The sequence below is a fragment of the Topomyia yanbarensis genome, chromosome 3 (genome assembly GCF_030247195.1).
Source record: "Topomyia yanbarensis strain Yona2022 chromosome 3, ASM3024719v1, whole genome shotgun sequence".
Classification (NCBI taxonomy): domain Eukaryota; kingdom Metazoa; phylum Arthropoda; class Insecta; order Diptera; family Culicidae; genus Topomyia; species Topomyia yanbarensis.
The window spans coordinates 388,552,391-388,571,916 of NC_080672.1; the positions used below are offsets into that span (position 1 = coordinate 388,552,391).

General features: G+C 40.1%; 2 protein-coding genes across 5 annotated transcripts in view; both read right to left on the reverse strand.

The window, feature by feature from the left end:
* Window positions 1–19,526, reverse strand: part of LOC131689480 (zwei Ig domain protein zig-8) — a 748,220-nt gene that overhangs the window by 540,511 nt on the left and 188,183 nt on the right. The window lies entirely within an intron of this gene.
* On the reverse strand, window positions 1,324–6,317 carry LOC131689478 (uncharacterized protein K02A2.6-like). The gene has a single exon (XM_058974580.1). It carries the CDS (start codon window positions 5,953–5,955, stop codon window positions 1,594–1,596), a length of 4,362 nt encoding a protein of 1,453 aa, XP_058830563.1. The 5' UTR covers window positions 5,956–6,317; the 3' UTR covers window positions 1,324–1,593.

Sequence of the window (19,526 nt, forward strand, 5' to 3'; positions counted from 1 at the left end):
ACATTCGACTTTTGCCATATTTGAAATATGTGACCATAAACAAGAATTATGGCAAAAAATAATTTCCAATTGTAACGTAGAGGATGCTGCGATTCAAACTTTAAACCCGTTTTTCTCGAAATCAATGTTTTGTCACTTAGTCCGGTCTGACTTTACACCGACCATTTCATGTATAGACCAAGCTTTCTAGTTCGTCATTATCGTAACTTTCCAAAAGTACACATACAAATATAGCGAATGCAGTGGTCTTAATCATATATCGAAGCAATGAATATACAAGAATCGAAAACAATTTTATATATGGACTTAGATACGTTTTTGCAACGGTTTTCGAGTGCCAGTGTATTCATTCGTATATAGGCTTTGTAGTATGTACCTTAGACTGGTTCAATTTTTGACTTTTAACTCCACCAGGCTTTTCTGATTCCTTTCATGGTCCCTAGTAATTGTGCAGATTTTGGTACCGATTGGTTGTGTCTACGGACCCTCCAAAAATTTCAAAGTTTATATGGAAGTTTGTATGGAAAATCGGTTAACATTGAAAAAAAAAATCTTAAAAAATCACCTTATCAATCAATTAATCAGAACACTATATATTTCTAAAGGTAATCTTCTACTGAACACATTCGTGGAACATTAAAAGTTAATGAAAATTCACTGAGAAAAGTTATTAACTAAAGAAGCAGCATGACTTCAAAACACGTGGATTTTATTATTAATCATAGCAATCCTTTTTGAATAGCTGTATCTGCCATACACAAGCGGTGGGTGGTAAGTCTAGTTTACACTGGTATAACGGTGTAGCTATTCAAACAGGGTTGCTATGGTTACTAATAAAATCCACTTGTTTTGAAGTCATACTGCTTCTTTTGTTAATAACTTTTCTCAACGAATTTTCATAAACTTGCAATGTTCCACGAATGTGTTCAATAGAAGAATACCTTTAGAAATATATAGTGTTCTGATTAATTGAATGATGAGGTGATTTTTTAAGAATTTAAGAACTTTCACATAAACTTGGAAATTTTTGGAGGGTCCGTAGACACAACCAATCGGTATCAAAATTTGCACAATTACTAAGGACCATGAAAGGAATCAGAAAAGCCTGGTGGAGCAAAAAGTCAAAAATTGAACCAGTCTAATTGGCAGAATAAAAATAGGATAGGCTGATTGGAAATGAATCACGTGAAGTGGATGAATCAATGAATTGATCGAACGTAAATAATAAACTTTCGCGGTGCTTTCCATCGATCCGCGTAAATTTGTTGCTAAGAAAGTTTTCGTCGTTGCGCAACGAAATCACAGATTGCTATTGTTGTAGCCCTGTGCGCGGGCAGGTCAGGAGTCTTGTTGATCAAATAAAAGACACTCGCGTACAGACTACATAAAATACTTTTAATAACGAAAGGTTAAAATAAAGAGCATGTGCTCAACGGACTGACTGATGACTGACTCGTTGATAAGTGGTTTCCGCTTATGGCGGCATCTCGGAGTGACAGCAAGACTGTCACTAGAGAGCCTAGCGCAGAGAGTGGCGGATGGCAGGGCAGAGTTGCCATCCCTCCAGTTTAGTTGTCTCCAACATCTCCCCTCTTAATAAAGGTGGAACGGGTCAAACCACTGCGGCGCTCTTCGAACTCTCGAAGATCGGCGTGGTAGTGCTGCCACCGGATCTGCTTCAACTGCTGACTCAAATTCGGAAGATGTTGCATGTGATGACGAAGACAGTGGAGAAAGTGATGGACTAACCACCGATTCAGGCGGCTGATCACAACGAGGTGTCGACGATGCACATTGTGAGGTGGTTGGCTGCAGCGTCGATGATGACTGTGATGTTGTATCAGTTGGTAAGTTCGGCAGCTTCCACACGTCCAACAGAATATCCAAAGGTAACTGAGCATATCTGGTTTGCTGTCCTACTGTGTTGGTGGTTGATCCGGTTACAGTTCGACTACGGAGTTGATTAATATGCGAACGTAGCATTCGGCGGTCCTCCACCCAGATGTTGTACATCACGTCACCAATTCTTTCGACGATCACACCTGGAGACCATTTCCAACTGTTTCTTGCATATACTTTGGCAAATACTGGATCATTCCGACTGAAAAATCTCAACTGGCTGTGCTGCTTCTCGATTGGCTTCGGTTCAGTCGCAGGGGGCGGCCGAAGTAGTTCGAGACAGGTTCGGATCTTGCGACCAAACAAAAGTTCAGATGGAGATTTGCCTTCAGGAGCCGAACGGTTAGGTGTGCTTCTATAAGCGAGCAAGAAGGTATCCAACGCATCAGTAATTGATCCTCTACCCTCTCGGATTTTCTTGACGGCCCTTTTGAAAGTGTCTACAAAACGCTCAGCTTGGCCGTTGGATTGTGGATGAAAGGGGGGTGTCGTGATGTGCTCGATACCGTTGATTGCGCAAAACTCAGCAAATTCCACGCTCGTAAATTGGGTACCGTTGTCGGACACTAGAGTCACTGGCATACCAAGTCGAGCAAAAAGGCCACACAGGATGCTGATTGTAGCTGTAGAGGTGATTCTTCTGGTTTGCACAATCCCTGGCCACTTGGAGTACGAATCCACTGCAATGAGGTAATATTCGCCTTCGATGGGACCGGCAAAATCTACGTGAACACGCTGCCATGGGCCGGATGTTTTCGGCCACGGTACAGGAGCAGCGCAAGGAGGGGACCTGGAAACGGATGCGCAATGCTGACACGCCTTTACATAACCAATTATATCATCATCTATGGAGGGCCAGTAGACGTAGCTTCTGGCGATTGCTTTCATCCGCTGCATGCCCGGATGTCCACGATGAAGCTGGTCCAAGCATCGTTTTCGATACTGCGATGGAATGACGAGTCGTTCAGCAAACAGAATACACCCATCAACCACAGTAAGTGACTCCTGCCTGGAGTGAAACCGCTTAAGCTCCGGATCGACGGTTTTTGATGAAGGCCAACCGTCTTGTATGTACCGGAAGACTTTGCGAAGCAGTGGATCAGCTTGGGTACTCTGTGCTACGACTCTGAAACTGAGAGGTAACATATTAACGGTATCTGCGGCTACTGACCTTACATCTTCTTCGAGGATAATGCTCGCAATGACGTAATCCTCCTCTGGCTTAACGTGTTGGTTGATTAGACGAGACAACACGTCAGCGTTGCCAAATTTGTCGGTTGGCACGTATTCAATGTCAAAATCGTACAATAGCAGATTGAGGGCGAAACGTTGTAACCGGTTTGCCGTATACATCGGTATACCCTTCTTAGAACCAAAAATTCGAAGCAGAGGAGCGTGGTCGGTTTGTAAGCGGAATTTCCTACCGAAAATCATTTTGTGGAACTTGGTGACTGCAAAGATGATTGCTAAACCTTCGCGATCGGGCTGGCTGTAGTTTTGTTCCGCTTTCGTGAGCGCTCTGGAAGCATGCTGAACAACCTTGATGGACCCATCGGGGAATTTGTGACTGATGGTTGCTCCGAGGCCAACGGATGATGCGTCAGCCGATACTATAATCTCCTGCTTCGGATCGTAGTGTGTCAGCAGAAGTCCCGAGGAGAGAATCTGCTTGAATCGCTCGAACGCTTGCTGGCACTCCGAATTCCAGACGAACTTTGTCTCCGACTTCAGCAAGTTGTCGATCGGATAGCGCAACTGTCGCATGTTGGGCACAAACTTGCCGTAATAATTGATCGCCCCAAGGAAAGAGCGAACACCTGAAATGTCAGTGGGAGGAGGTAGCTTGGTTATTGCCTCAACTTTTACTGGATCAGGTTGCAATCCACGTCGGTCGAATAGATGGCCCAAATAGCGTATCTGTTGCTTACTGAAGCTGCACTTTTCGGCTCTGATGGTAAAACCAAAATCCTGAATCCGCTGAAGAACTGCTTCCAAATTACGGTCGTGCTCCTCTTGTGTTTCACCGCCAACGATGACGTCATCGAGATAACCAGAAGTGCCCTTAAGGCCGGCTAGCATGGTATCGATGAGCTGCTGAAAAGCACCAGGTGCTACCTTTACACCAGGTGGAAGGCGGTTGTAGTGGTAAATGCCACGGTGTGTGTTAATTGTCAGCAAATGACGGTACTGTTCGTCGATTTCCACCTGTAGAAAAGCGTCCGAAAGATCAATCTGGCTGAATATTTTGCAGTTAGCCAGCTTGGCAAAGATGTCTTCCGGGAGTGGCAGTGGATACAGATGAGGCTGCAAAGCGGAGTTTAGACCTGTTGAATAGTCTCCGCAAATTCGGATGTTGCCATTTGCTTTGCGCACTACGACGATCGGCGCTGCCCATTCCGAATAGTCGACCAGTGTGATGATATTGAGTTTTTCTAACCTGTCCAATTCCTGGTCGACTGCGCTGTACATTGCATACGCCACCGGACGCTTGGCACAAAAAACAGGCTTGCACTGTTCTTTTACCTCAAATTTAACTTTGGTCCGGTTGCACAACCCGAGCTTTTCGCTGAACACTTTTGGGTAAGTAGCTTTGAGAGTTCCACTGGTGGACGGGGTACTAGTAACTTGGCAGCAAAAAGTATCCATTGGTATGGACCACAAATGAAAACTATCGACTAAATCAGATCCAAGCAGGTGTAGTGGTTTCTCGGTGACACGAATTATCTGCGTGCGTGTGTTTTCGCCGATAGTGATGTCACAGTTAAATTCACCATCAAGTGGCAAAATGTTTCCAGATGCTGCCTTGGCTTTTACTGTTGCTGGTGACAACCTTGGGCTGCCAATTTTCTTCCAGATCTGCTGGCTGATGACGGTAATATCGGAAGCCGTATCCAACTGAAGACGAACCTGTGTTCCATCAAGGGTAACGGAAACGAATCTCCTTCGCTTCTGCACGTTGCACACATTAACGACGACCATTTTGCTTGCCACCGAATGATTACCCTTTCTCGATGAACGTTGTGACTTTTTTGAACTGTTGCAGTAGCCTTCACGATGTCCAAACTGCTTACATTCAGAGCATTTGTGGTTTTTGAAGGTACAGTCCCGTACGTAGTGAAATGCACCGCAAAACCAACACGGTGTATCAGGTTTTTTCCTCGTGTCGTTTGCAGCAGGCTTCGAAGATGGCTGATCCCGTTTGTTGAACCGTTTATCAGAAGATCGCTGCTTAATGACATTCACTTGACCGAAACATGTGGCTGACTCGATCATAGCATTGTCATGTTTGAGGTTAAGAAGACGCTGGCATTCTTCCGCTAGCTGCTCCAACGTGACGCCATTGTTTTCCTCAATCCTGGAAAGCAGCCGTGTACGGGTTTCTGCATCGCTTTCTGCTTTCAATCCGCAAACGTATGTCAAGCATTTAAACTGCTCTTCCGATAGCTTTCCCAGCTCAAACTCAACGCAGGCTTTATTAACACGGCAAGCGAAAGCAATATGGTCTTCAGTCGGGTGCTTGGCGATTTGCAACGTTCTATACCGCCTGCTTATTACCGACTCTTTCGACCCAAATAAATTTTTCAGCTTCGCTACTGATTGGGCAAAGGTGTGTTCTTTCGGAAGTTTCGGTAGAATAAAGGAAACATACCTTTCATGTTCAACTGCGCCCAGCTTTCGCAGCAGTAACCTGACTTTCGCTTCGTCGTCCAAACGAGCGGCATCTTTCTCGAACAAATCTTCATACCTGCTGTACCAAGCCGCAAACGTGACGCTATTGTCAGCGTCGTAGCGAAATTCCTTCACGTTGCCTGCCAAAGAGTCAAGAATTTGCTCTGGGTTGGGTGGTACTTGTACGTGGATAGATGAAACTGCACTCCGGAAAAATGCTTGCTGCTGCTCGTCGTTTTGCTGCTGCCGCTGGAGAAACTGTGCCATTAGCTGCTGGTGCTGAAGCTGCTGTTGCTGCATCAGGTGCATGAACTGCACGATTAGCGGATCTGCTGCTGGTGGGACCTGCTCCCGGTCATTATCATGTGGAATTTGACCATTCTCCATGCTTCTTCTCCGTTTTTTACGCGGGGGTGACGGAATTTTGAGGTTACTTTTCGTGAATCGAAATTTCACCAAATATCCGCCAATATACTCGTCGCCACTGTTGTAGCCCTGTGCGCGGGCAGGTCAGGAGTCTTGTTGATCAAATAAAAGACACTCGCGTACAGACTACATAAAATACTTTTAATAACGAAAGGTTAAAATAAAGAGCATGTGCTCAACGGACTGACTGATGACTGACTCGTTGATAAGTGGTTTCCGCTTATGGCGGCATCTCGGAGTGACAGCAAGACTGTCACTAGAGAGCCTAGCGCAGAGAGTGGCGGATGGCAGGGCAGAGTTGCCATCCCTCCAGTTTAGTTGTCTCCAACAGCTATCATTGCAGGTTAACAAATTAGATTTACATCTACCTACACATTCGCCTCAAACATAGAGCTCTTGTTACGCACACAGTCAAAGCATATGTTGGGTACACATTGCATGTTTAAATTCGCTGGACTGAAAAAAAATATTTTCTTCAATTAGAACTCCACCCAGTTTCATAATAATAATCTGCGATTTTATAACTATATGTAAACATGATTATTAGTTTATGGTGGCAGCATGGAAGACCGTGGTAGTGAAGAATTGTTTCGCTTCTCACAGGGGGATAATCGTCCAGAGTTTCAAAGTTACATGAATGAAAGTATAATTGTTTAGAACGAGTGAAGAGTAGCAGCTCCGGTCAATTATACGGCAATTCACAATACTAAATGAACTGAAGTAGACCGACTTCACATCTAAGTATACTTCGATAAATCCGATTATGTTGGGGTATTTATGTGGGATCTCCCAACATTCAGGCTTCAAATATAATGTGTTTACCCGTAAAAATAAAATTTAATTTTTATAAATTACATTTTACAAATATTGGGGTGGGCGTAGCGTATTGGTAAATCAATTGCCTTGTACGCAGCGCACCTGGGTTCGAATCCCGACCCCGCATATAGGGTTAGAAATTTTTCATAAGAGATTTTTCTATCCCGAAGAGACGAATGACCTTAAGGTTAAAACCTCTATGATCGAAATAAAAAAAAATTTCGAATATTGAAATGGAGCGATATGATAACCCACTCTCTATAATAAATAATCCAAATTCAATACTTCTAAAACCAAAGATTGGGTTGTATAGGGATTAAAACTATTCTTGTAGCTTCCTTGTATGCACGAACGTTCTAGACGTACAAGATATTTCACAATTTTAAGATAAGATTTCATTTTTTGACAAGAATCGTTTGGGACATTCGTTGTTTCTTTGGGTCTGAAGCATAACTTTAGCAATATTTTATTTATTTAATCCGCATAACTGGTTCAAATGCTTGAAAATATTATGTTACGCAAAGAATGTATATTGATGCATCGTACATAGCATACAAAATTCTTTATTTGCTCGAAATAATATGAATTCAATATTTAAAACAAAACAATCTCAGCGATCCGTATACTTTATATGCAGCTGTCATTTTTGCTTGCCCAACAGCTCACCAATCCATATGGTCAAGGCTTCTGTCTGTTACGTTACAAGTTTACGCATATTTCATAAGATAAATCTGCAAAAACGATAAAATCAGATTATATCACAAATGCTCATTATTAACGCCACTAAGCCGTAATTTTTTTCTACAGAAAGTTATTTTCTATCATAAATGGTTTTCGCTTCATTGTCATTTTGATACGTCTGTCACGTTACACAATTTTCGCAGTGAGTTTGGAGGTTACCCCAAATTTGCGTGAACACAGATTTAAGTTGAAGTTTGGAAATCAAAGAAAAGTTTGAAATATAACTTTGTTTTCGATTTTATGGAGTATTCTCAATGATCTGTCACGTTACAATCAGAATCTGTCACGTTACAGTTCTGCATTTTCATTGAAGCATGGATATCAAGACAATCGTACACAAATCACCCTTAATCTAGGAACTGAGTATTAACGGGAAATTTCATGTTTATTTTGAAAAAAAAACATATTGGTTTTGATGAACAAATGTGAAAAGTTTTTGTAAAGGTCGTAATTTCACGAAGTAACATATTATGTCGAAAGAAAATTCAAAATAACTTGAAAACATCTGCATTTTGAAGGATAATTTTTCGTGAGCATTTTGAATTGAAAACCCATTTTGAAATACATTCTATAACTAAATTATTTAAAGAAAAAAATGAAATGGAAATTCAAAATAAAAAGAAATATTGAAATATGTTAAAACTTTTTATTGTTATTTTCTCTACCATGCAATTATATTTTCAAGTTTTTTTTTCATTTGCAAATAAATTTTAAACGTGTTATGTTTATTGCCTTTGGTATTTGTGAGTAATTTATTAAAAGGACGTATTTTCACTACTAGATGTTTTTGTTGAAAAAAAATCAAAATGCTTCGAAAAATTTAAAAGCATCCTAAGTCATAAGCGCATTTTGCTTCGAAATTATATTTAGTATTAATATTGTATAAGAAAATTATATTTATGACTGGCAAATACTAAGAAATTTTGAAGAATACTTAAAGTCAAAAATGTTTTCTTACTAATAACTTTTTAATAGTGCAATTATAGTTTCATCAGTTTACAGGCTTTCGTTAACAAAAAAAAACATTGCTTTTCTGTAATTGTATTTTCATTTGTTTTTGTTTTTTAACAATATATTTGTATTTTTTACATATTTTTGCTTTTTTTTTGAAAAAAATCACCAAAAAATATTCACACAGAACAATTAATTCCCTAGAACTCGCATTCAAAATCTCATGCGCCCTTTTTAAATATTACTCTTGAATAAAAATAGTTTGCTTAATATTGAAAAATACTTAGTCTCCCATATAGATGAAACGTAAAAGCTTTCATCAGAACCAAAGATGGTCACCAATATTGACGCAATCGAATCAAACTTGATAGAATTGCTTTACAGCAGACAAAAATCTATCACGTTACATAAGATCAACTGTGTTTTCTTAAAAAATAATAAAACTTTAAGGTTTTCACAATACAATTTCAAGGGGGTGGGCGTAGCGTAGTTGGTAAATCGATTGCCTTGTATGCAGCGCACCTGGGTTCGAGTCCCGACCCCGCACATAGGGTTAGAAATTTTTCATAAGAGATTTTTCTAGTCCGAAGAGGCGAATGACCTTAAGGTTAAAACCTCTTTAAAAAAATACAATTTCAAAAAGTAGACTCAAAGTAGTAATAAAAAGTATAAGTTAGACACTGTATGCATGCTTTTAGTGTGGTCCACAAAACTTTTTCGAATTTTTGATCTGTCACGTTACAAGTTATTTTGGTTCCATTACTTGACAACTGAAAATAAGCAATAATCCATATTTATCAAAATTTTTCAAGCAATATCATCAAATTTAAATTAGACTACGATAGAAAAATGTGGTTGCAAGCAAAAAGTTGAAAATATGGATTTTGTTTACCTTTTTATCTCCTTACGGTCTTTTATTCACTTTCAGGTCATGCAAGTAGTATCAACAAACTTTCATAAATGACAGACATGAAATTTTTTTCTGGGATCGCTATTCATATTTTTTAATATTAGAGGTTATATACATACGGAAAACAAACAGTTTGACGCAAAATTTGATGAACAATAATTTCACCTGTAGTTGCCATTTTCGGAGCCTTGACCATATGCGCTCTATTGAACCCAAGCGTACAAAACAAAAAGAGTCAACGCTGATGATGATGGGTACAGTGAAAGAGACAATTAGTACTACGACACTATGTTAAACGTGTTTGCAAATGGAGCTCGAGTGTACAAGTAATTTTGTGTACGAATGATTGTTTTCGAGATTGTACATAAAATTGTGCTTGTGGAAACAAGCACAACACAAAAGAAAGCATAAGGACAAGCTCAGTCGCATGTTGGACGGCACTGGGTAGCGTACCTCCACAGCCAGTGTAACGGACTTCTCACTCAGCTACACTGGCAGTGAAAACACACTGCGCAGTGATCTGCTCCGCCTGCCGTTCAACAGGCAACTGAGCTGGTCTGGCCAAATCCGTTAATTAAATAATCGATGATGACGTCGTTCATAGAAGCGTAGCGCGCTAGGTACACAAATATGTCGTGCCGGACTTGGGAAGCGCTATCTTCTGTGCGATATTTTGACTAGGTTGTACATTATTTAAATTTACAATGCCATGATATCAAAAATATTTGGGTTTATCTATTGGAATCTCTTCTTAGAAGTATTTCGGGGCGAAATGCGCAAAAAAAAATTGAAAATTTATCTGAAGTTGGCTGAATTATAAGAGTTTAAAATTGGATCACTTTTCGTTACATACCATTTTTGCAGAGTGTGCAAAGTGCACCCCCATATCGAAAACAAAGACGTAGTCCTACGTCAAAGAAACGCTTTTAATTTTGCGATGTCCCGATCAGAGAGTTGAGGATTTTTGAGGTGCTTGCGCAAAATGAATTCACGACGGTGTTTTGGGGTGAACGCCATTTTTTCCAAGTTTCGAAAATCTGACAGCGACAAAAATACAGTGTAAACAATACACTATAAACTACTTCTACCAAAATTTTCAAGTGAAAATACCCAATGGGTTATTTTCTACAGCGTTTTTCTGTGATGCAATTTGATGTAGGACATCCTTTATTCTGCATAAAAAAATATTTTGGTTTCGAGAGGTGGGCCCTTATGGCCTATGGCTGGTTAGGACCTTAGCTTCACTCGATTAAGTTCATCAAAAGCATGTTTTGAACCGCTGTGCACTAGCCTGAATTTTGAAGTCGTAGCTGGCGCTTTTGAATCCTGTTTCTCAACTTCTCTAACGCACATCTCAGGCACGTAGCCAGAGGGGGGGGGGGGGGGCTAGGGGGCTAAAGCCCCTCCCGAAATTTTTCAAAGATGAATTTAAAAAACCGGCGACTTTTAACAAAATTTGTTGCTCATTTGATTTGAACAAATTATTGAGAAAAAGTTGAAGAAGGCTATTCCTAACCACCAAAGACATTGGTCACGAAATTTAGTGTTCTTTATGCTTTTGCTCGAGCCAGTGCGAAGCGAGCGACAAAAATAGTAGCTTTTATATTGTGTGCCTTGTCCGAAGAATAAAAGAAACTGTTACTATAATTGTCGAAATCAGTGAGTAGCAGCAGCAAGAAGGTGTGCTACAGCCAAATACGATGATTATAAAATTATTCATGATTCCCATAGGACCGATCATTCATAATATGGAACATTTCCTGAAGGTGTAAATGGAGGTTAGACTTTCGGAAGCCGCCTTTATCGAGTTCTATCATGTCAGGCATTTGACGCTCAACATATTAGCTATTCATTTCGCACAACTTAAAACACATAGTTGTGTGTGACAATGCTATAATTAAGATCCTTCAGTATATGGACGATGAGAAAATCAATGTTCCGCTACAAGATCGGATACCGCTTACTCGCAGATTAATGTCACATTTGGAGAAATGGAATCCATTCGGAAGGGCAATTATTGAGGGCGAGAAGCAAGAAAGAAATCAGATATTCGCGAACATAAAGGCAGCAACTACGATAATGACACGGGAATGTACAATAGCGAAATAGAAATAAGCAACTTCCCCCCCAAGACATAGTTGGTGAGGAAAAAATATTTCCTCGCATCGTAAACAGGTCTCTACGTGCAATGGCTAAGCGCTTGCACGAGATCTGCCGGACTGCCATTTAAACTCGTTATATTATTTTTATTGTTTACATAAGGAAATATATAAAAGACCCACGACCCCGTTTGTTATTTTTAAATGATAAGTTTTTGAATTGCACACAATTTTGAATTTCTGTATTAGGTCAGTGCACACTGTGCACTCTGTACTGTGCTACACAAAAAGTATTTCAATTTGTTTGAGAACGATTCAGCCGAGAAGACAGTTTTTGTTTCGAGTCATTTTAATGCAATACCATTTTTATTGACACTTCATTTCATTTTTACGAGGAATTCGTTCCGCACTAATACACTGTTCATAAGTAAATCAGTGATATCTGCAACAAACGTGTTAAAGAAAATTCTTTTGAAAGTGGACGGGTCAAAAAGTGATAAAACAATAGGCTATCACGAAGAGCGACTAAAATGTTGGGACTGATTAAATTTATTAGCCAATAAGTTAGGATAAGTGTTTCGATTTTATGTCTTCAGTATGTGACAGTCTTCCGTTCTGTTTTTGCTCGTCATGGAATAAAATGAGAGAGAAAATCTTAAATAAGAGAGAAATGAGAGGAAAAAATCAACCAATCGAAATGAACTCAAAATCACTCTTCTTTATTTTCTATACACTCAACACGAGTGGTTTCGGAATTGCGCTATGATCTTATAATTTCTTTATCCGTACAACTTTGATGCGTTGGTGCAACAACTTTAATTGAAACTTGTTCCCAAATAGTGGTAAAACAAACCTGTAATCAGACAAACATTACAACTTTCTTCAAGAAGTCATACATCTCTTCCAATCTTGATGACGATTGTAAAAAAATCGAGAGCTAATTATTTTTATTCAAAAAACAAACCAATTACTGAGCAGATTAGTGTCCACATAATTGTTTAACGAATTGACATAAATTTTTGCAAAAGTTTCACAGGAAATGGATAATTTGCTGTAATTTAAAAACAGACAACTCTAAAAGAAAGCCTCTTCGGCAAATTAGATGTAAGTGCGTTGTGTTCTCTTTCATGTGTCGGAAGCAAGTGATGCTGAAATTATTAAACTCACCTATGTTTATAGTTTCTAGTGGTGGTGTCATCAATGTTATATTTACCAAATTTTACGTAAATTAGTAGCATTCACTAATCAGTGCTAAGTAATTTTCTTTCGATTAGTGAACATGTTCTGAGCAGTTTCGCTCAGTAGGTTAAATTCTGGGTAGTTTCCATTAGTAGATTAAATCATTGGAATGTATATTTTACATTGTCCAAAAACCCATGAATTCCGAAATGAAACCTTCAAATGTTTAAATATAATATTTACTTAACCCTAGAACGTTGCATTTGCTTTTTCCTCCCTAGAACATTGCACTGGGGTATAAATGTACCCCACTCATTTGATCGCAATTTTCGCAGGTAAAAATGCAAACAAAAGAAATGTATAATATATAATTTTCTTCGTTTTTTAATTGCGAAAACAGCTATGTAAGTGAAAGTAAGTAATTTAATGAATCAATGATACATAAATTGGTTTGAACCAAAAAATAGTGAAAAACTCGCGTTTTGGACTTTTTTTTACAAAAATTACTAAAATTTTGCGAATTTTCAACCGATTTGAAAAAAAAAACAAATAGTTCAAAAAATTTGAAAGAATGATCTGGAAACGGTATAAAATAGAATTTCGATATTTTTGAAAAAGTGCAATTATTTTGAGGAGTGAAAGTTTAAAAATCGAGTTTTGGAAAATACCACAAAATGGGGTGGAAATTGAAATGAAACAATATTTCTGACCAGTAATACATTGGTAACACGCAACGTTACTATTACAACAGTTATTGTGCGCAAATTATACTTGCGAGCAATTGCTATAAACAATAAAACAATAAAAATCAGCAAAAATGAGAACGATTTTTTGTTCCGCTTCAATATTAAATTAAATAAATTAAATAAATGATTAAAAACGATTATATAATACTAATTGTTACTTACGTAGTAAAACGACCAGTATTTAAACTGGAATTGTCACGAATCACATTTCCACTGACAGCACGAAACCCGACGAAACACTAACGGCAACCGTACACTGGGTACAAATGTACCCCACGCCAACTTGGACACCTGCTTCCACAAAGGCTATAAGCAAACTGGCTATACCACCTTTTCCTACTCTTACTAGGAACTCTAAATTGAATTATGGTTAGTGTCCCAGGTCGGTAAATGCCGAATTCTCGTTTTCGCACGGCTCCAAAGAAGGCGGGGGGTACATTTTTACCCCAGTGCAACGTTCTAGGGTTAAGCTAGGTAATCTTCTCAAATTCCAACTGTTTTGCAAGATTGCTGAAAGTCAATAGAGCTAAGGTTACTATTCTTGCTTTGTAGTGAAATCAATAGTCTTTTGCACTCACTTTACATTTTGACTTTTACTATAGTTTCAGGGATCTAGGAAAATTAGTCTACGATATTTTTAATTCAAAAGTTCAATGATATTAAAAATATCTAAAAAGAATCTACTTAAATAGATAGTTATTCTCAGTTGTCTGATAATATTGTCGAAGATAGGCTCTAACCCATTCCCCACGAGAGTCAAATAAAAAACATGTGTTTTTGTCAAGATTGTTATGATTACGACATGATCAGTATCATTTAAATTGAAAATTTCATAAAGTTGAGTTAACGCAAACTTCGGATGAAGTCACAGAACTAGTCATAGTAGCAAGACACCTGATCATGAAAATAGGAGTTGAACCTCTTTTCCGCGAATACAAATCACCTGCCTTATCAGAAGATTTGAAGCAAATTTCGATATTCACTTTGTTCGGACATTCTTTGCAACGGTAAACTTGGATTTCACACTGATATATTCCTATACATGGGGACAACCTTGACGATGGTTTCGTTCTCATGATTAGCAGATGCGTGTAAAGTTTCTTGAAACGGGTTTTTGCATATTTTTCTACTCATTCCAATTTGGCGTCTTCTACAAATTGTAAACGTGTAGTCTAGAATGCGTAGTATTTTCAAGCAGCCGTAAATACTTTGAACTCTTGAATATTCATTTTTGTAACAAGAGAAATTTCTAACTTGTAAATTAATAATAATCAAATTTAATTCGTCGATGCACTATAGCCTTTCTTGTAACAGACAACATATTTTTAAGGTTTTTAGTGCCTATTGTCTTAGTTTTGGAATTGTTTTCACTAAGAACTTTTCATAATTACCTTCAGTTTCCAGTGGCTATCTCAAATTATCAGAATTAATTCATTTATGCAATAATTTTTAAGCCCCTCCCGAAACAAAATCCTGGCTACGGGCCTGGCACATCTAGCCGGATTACGCCCACTACTAGCCTGAACAAAGACGCGATAGAATATTTCCTTGACGCAGTGTCACACTCAATTTGAAAAGTTTTAAAGTTTTGTGAAAATGACATTGCCTTGCTCGCTACAGATAACAATCCACGGTTGAACAGATTTTCCGATCCGGCGCTGAAACGCTTTCACCAGTGACGGAGCATTCTGTTTGAACCAACAAGTGACACCCCACATTTTTGAGATTCTGTTCTAAAGTGTGTAAACCGAACTAACTTTGTCATTCGAAGAATGCAGAATTTAGACTTCCATCCCCCTCCCCCCCATGGGTGGTGGAAGAATACATATTTAAGAAAGAAGCCGCTCCATTCCCTGGGCGCGTGTCGGCAAACTTGACGCAAGCAACAGAAGTGTTTCGAAATGACGTGGTCTATATGATTCTAATTAAAACAGCAAGTTTAATGATAAAAGTTATAATTTCATTGTGCTGCTGATTTATTTTATGGTGATACGGGGGAAAATGGTTTTATTGCACAACTTCATTTCGCTTCGCTGCCGTCGCGCCGTGCAGGGGGGGGAGTGACGATGTTGGCCACCACCAACGTTTCATGTTTCTGGTGACAAAAGTGTGGTGAGCCAGGATTTATCAGGCAGCTTGGGGTTCGGGTTATTGTCAAGAAGTGAAACGAACGATGAAGGTGACGTTGGCAATGGTGTGGAACATGAGAGCGTTAAACTTTTAATTTCGGCACGCAAGCATTGGCGTATCTGCTCTATAGCACGTCAAAGTTAGACGGCAACGGGAGAGTGGCATATTTCTGCTGTTTCACGCTGTCGTATCAGAAGTTGAAATTTGTTGGAATTATGGTTGCAGCTAATTTTTACTCTATCATCCGGTTCACGGAGCGATCAAAACTGGTGTGTCATTCTGATGAAAAGTGCAAACAGCTGGTGGTGTGCTTTGTTTGATTAATCGTTCGTAAAGTTAGGTATTGCTATTTATCCAAGTTTCATTGCTTAAACACGTACCCATTTTCAGGTTGGAGTTTTTATTGCTTTTCAGTTGTACACTTCATTCCACCAGCAGTTTCCACCGATTAACCTCAAGCTTTAAATAAAAGCTCCCTTCTTTCAAATTTAGAATTTCAAATAAATCTATTTACAGGTGTAGTAGTATCCTACAACGGCTAACAAATATATCCTCATAAATAATGGCAGCTAAGGGATTTTGTGTAAAATTTATCTACTTGGGCTCATTCTTCTATATAACAACATCGCAAAGCCCAAAACGTTCAATGAGGCCATCCACCATCACTCCGAAACCAACCGACCAGGATAGCCTCCCGCTCCATAAGTATACTCGCTATTGTTCGCCTTTGATGTGTACATCACTGCCTTCGGGCGTTTTTGCACGCCAGCAAGTTTTCTATATGTTATAGATAGACCGGAATATACTCCAGCTTGCGATTGAACGGCCAGCGTATACCCAGAAGCCGACTGCCTCAACACACATCAAATAGATTATATTATACCTCATTCCAGATATAATTCGGAGAGGGGCTGTACCCCTCCCCCCACCAACCAGGTCACCATCGACTCATATTCGCTTCCGGTTAAAATCATATACCTACTTTACACTCGAAGGGAAGGTAAAAGGCTCCCCGACCTTCAACCGTGGCTTCATCTGCCGGTAGGTCCGCGTTCGAGTACGGATTTCGGGGGTGGGGATAGAAGCCGCTTTCAAAACGAACGATTCGACTATTTTTGCACCACGTCCAAGCCATTATTTTCGGTGTGCCAGGAAGGTCGGCTGTTGCCGCATTCGCTTCTTCCTTTGATGATCGTAAAAATTGCCCCAACTAAAGCTTTTCCGCTGTGCCAACCTGAACAACCGCCCGAAATCGAGCCCTACGCTTCCAACTCGTGTCTGTTCTGCTGTCGAATTCGGCAGCAGTCGGTAGGTGTATTCTAAATCCTGTGTTTTTATCCGTAGTACATTTATGCGCACATACACACCAACACAGGCGAGCTCGGGCTCATTTTGGGTAGGCCTGAAAGGCATTAACGAGTAGATCCTCGTTACAAAGATGGAGCATAATGGGTTGCAGACCATTGTTGGCTGGAGAGAAGATTTGAATCCTTTCCCACCTACCCCGCTGACGCTGATCTGCACCGTCCACCTACCGTCCCGTCGCGACGCCGCGCGCCACCGGTTCCTACAGTCGACCGGAGAGTGAGAATAAGATAATGTTTATCAGCCTAGTTGCCATGCAATAATGATAGCGGTTTATGGAGCCTTCTTGATGGCTCTACTGGCCACTTCTGGCAGGTTATGCTCTAATGCGGAACGAGCCAGTAATTGACCTTGCCGGGGGCCATTTATCTACATTTGTGGTCGGCCTAATAAGCTATATTTCTCGGTGATGGTAAAAGCTTTCGGTTATGGTGGGGAAACATATTTTTCGGTTGTTTGCCGGTCGGATTTAGCTGTTTCCAAAATAAAAAAAAACAAAGCTGTTGCGGTCAGCTTTGGGTCAGTTTCGATGTTCGGCGAATTTCGAATCTGGTAGCAATGTAGTCTGGTACCGGATTAGGGCTCCTGTCATATTGATGAGTTTTGTTAATTTCGACGCAGTACGATCTTGTGCAATGTTAATGAGGTGCGGAAATTAGGTAAAACTAACAGCAGAAATATATTTTAGTACTGGATATGCTAAATTTACCCTCGAAAGGAAAAAATAAGATTTAGCCAATTTGTGTATCATGTGCTCAACACCTAACTGGATTTTTGTGTTTCAGTTTTATCTCATCAGTAATTAGCACTAAATTGGTCCGAGTTAACTCTCGAGCACTGTTGTACTTTGTTCAACACATTGTGAGTTTCCGTTATCATTTTGCAGCAAAAACGTCTATCAATGCCAAATCCCCCCTTTATTCTTTAGCAAAAAGGTAGAAAATAATAAAATCTCAAATTGTTTATTATAACCATGTTAATGGAATGCGCGATATTGGAAATTCAGCAAAACAGTATACTCTTCAAAAAATGTCGTGATCTCAATCATGTAAAGCAGCGGCTCTCAACCTTTTTCGTACCAAGGGACCTCTTAGAAATCACCCTGGGTTGCCGCGGACCCCCACGGATAAACATCGATTTTGTATGCTTTCAATATGTTATTTTCAGTTTTTTAGGCAACAAGACTTAAAATTTCAGTCTGCTTTCGAAAAAATATATCTTTCTTCGCGGAACCCCAGCAGCGACTACACGGCCCCCTAGGGGTCCGAAAACCCCATGTTGAGAATCACTGATGTAGGGCATAACAGTCTAAGGAAAATTTGTTAGGAGATCAAGAGCTGTACAATGAAAAACCAAATAGTTTTAAATTCTGTCCCTAGATAGTGCCAGCGAGCATGCATTTTTTCAGTTTGCTGTATCTCAAGATCCTGATATTTTGAATTGTCGATGTCCTCAACAATGTTGGTGACGAGAGCAAAACCCACGAGTTGGTAAATATACTAGAGCAAGATTCTGCTACTAGTAACCGCAGTTTTCAACTTCGTAACAATGTCCGAAAAACCATCACCGATGCCAAAGAAGCCAGCTGGAACGAATTTCTTGACGGGATCCATACTGACTCACCAATCAGCGAACTGTGGCGAAAAGTCAACGCATTAAGCGGGGAAAGAAGGCATTTCGGATACTCACTTGAAATCGACGGCATCACAACTACCCAACCAATCGAGATAGCCAATGAGTTAGGCCGCTACTCCTCCTCTCTATCGGCCAATACATCCTTTACGCAACCCTTCCTCAGGAGTAAATAAGCAGAACTATCTCCAATAGTTTTTCCACCGGACAACGGCCCCGAGTACAATCAGTGATTCACGGGAATAGAACTCACAGAGGCGCTCAACCAAGGAAAAAGAAAAGCCACTGGTATAGACAATATCGGATATTCTCTCTTGAATCATCTGTCTCCAGAGGGTGATGGGGCACTGCTGGCCAGTTACAACAGGATCTGGGAAGGCGAGTCCTTCCCAGAGTCCTGGAGTACCGCCCTCATCATACCACTTCCCACCAGAAATCAAGGCGCGAGGACCCCGGAAGACTTTCGACCAATAAGTCAGTTGCCGTGGACCGGAAAAGTCATGGAAAGAATGGTCAACAGAAGACTCATCCTCCTACTTGAACCAGAAGATCGCCTTGACCGTCGTCAATTCGCTTACCGCACAGGCCTTGGAACCGGTTTTTACCATGGGTCTTTCTGGGAAATAGTCGGGCAGGCCATCGCCGATGGAATGCATACGGGTATCGCTGTTCTCGACTCGGAGAAGACCTATAATACTGTGTGGCGCCACGGGGTTCTTAGACAACTTCAACAGTAGGGAATCCGGGGCAATCTAGGGCAGTTTCTTTAACACTAACACTATTTACTCACCCGACGATTTGGTGTTGGCATTGGCGGTAGCCAATCCGACGTCTTTTGCGAAGAAAACGTGTCCCTCTGCGATCTGTACTGGCTGTGACTTCGATTCTAGTCAGCATACAGTCTGTATTTGCTCGTCTTCCAAAGGGCATTTTCATCTTTATTAATGCTGATGACATCATACT

Bases quoted from the DNA above. Each gene is read 5' to 3' on its own strand.
- LOC131689478 (XM_058974580.1), bottom strand. From the start codon at position 5,955: ATGGAGAATGGTCAAATTCCACATGATAATGACCGGGAGCAGGTCCCA.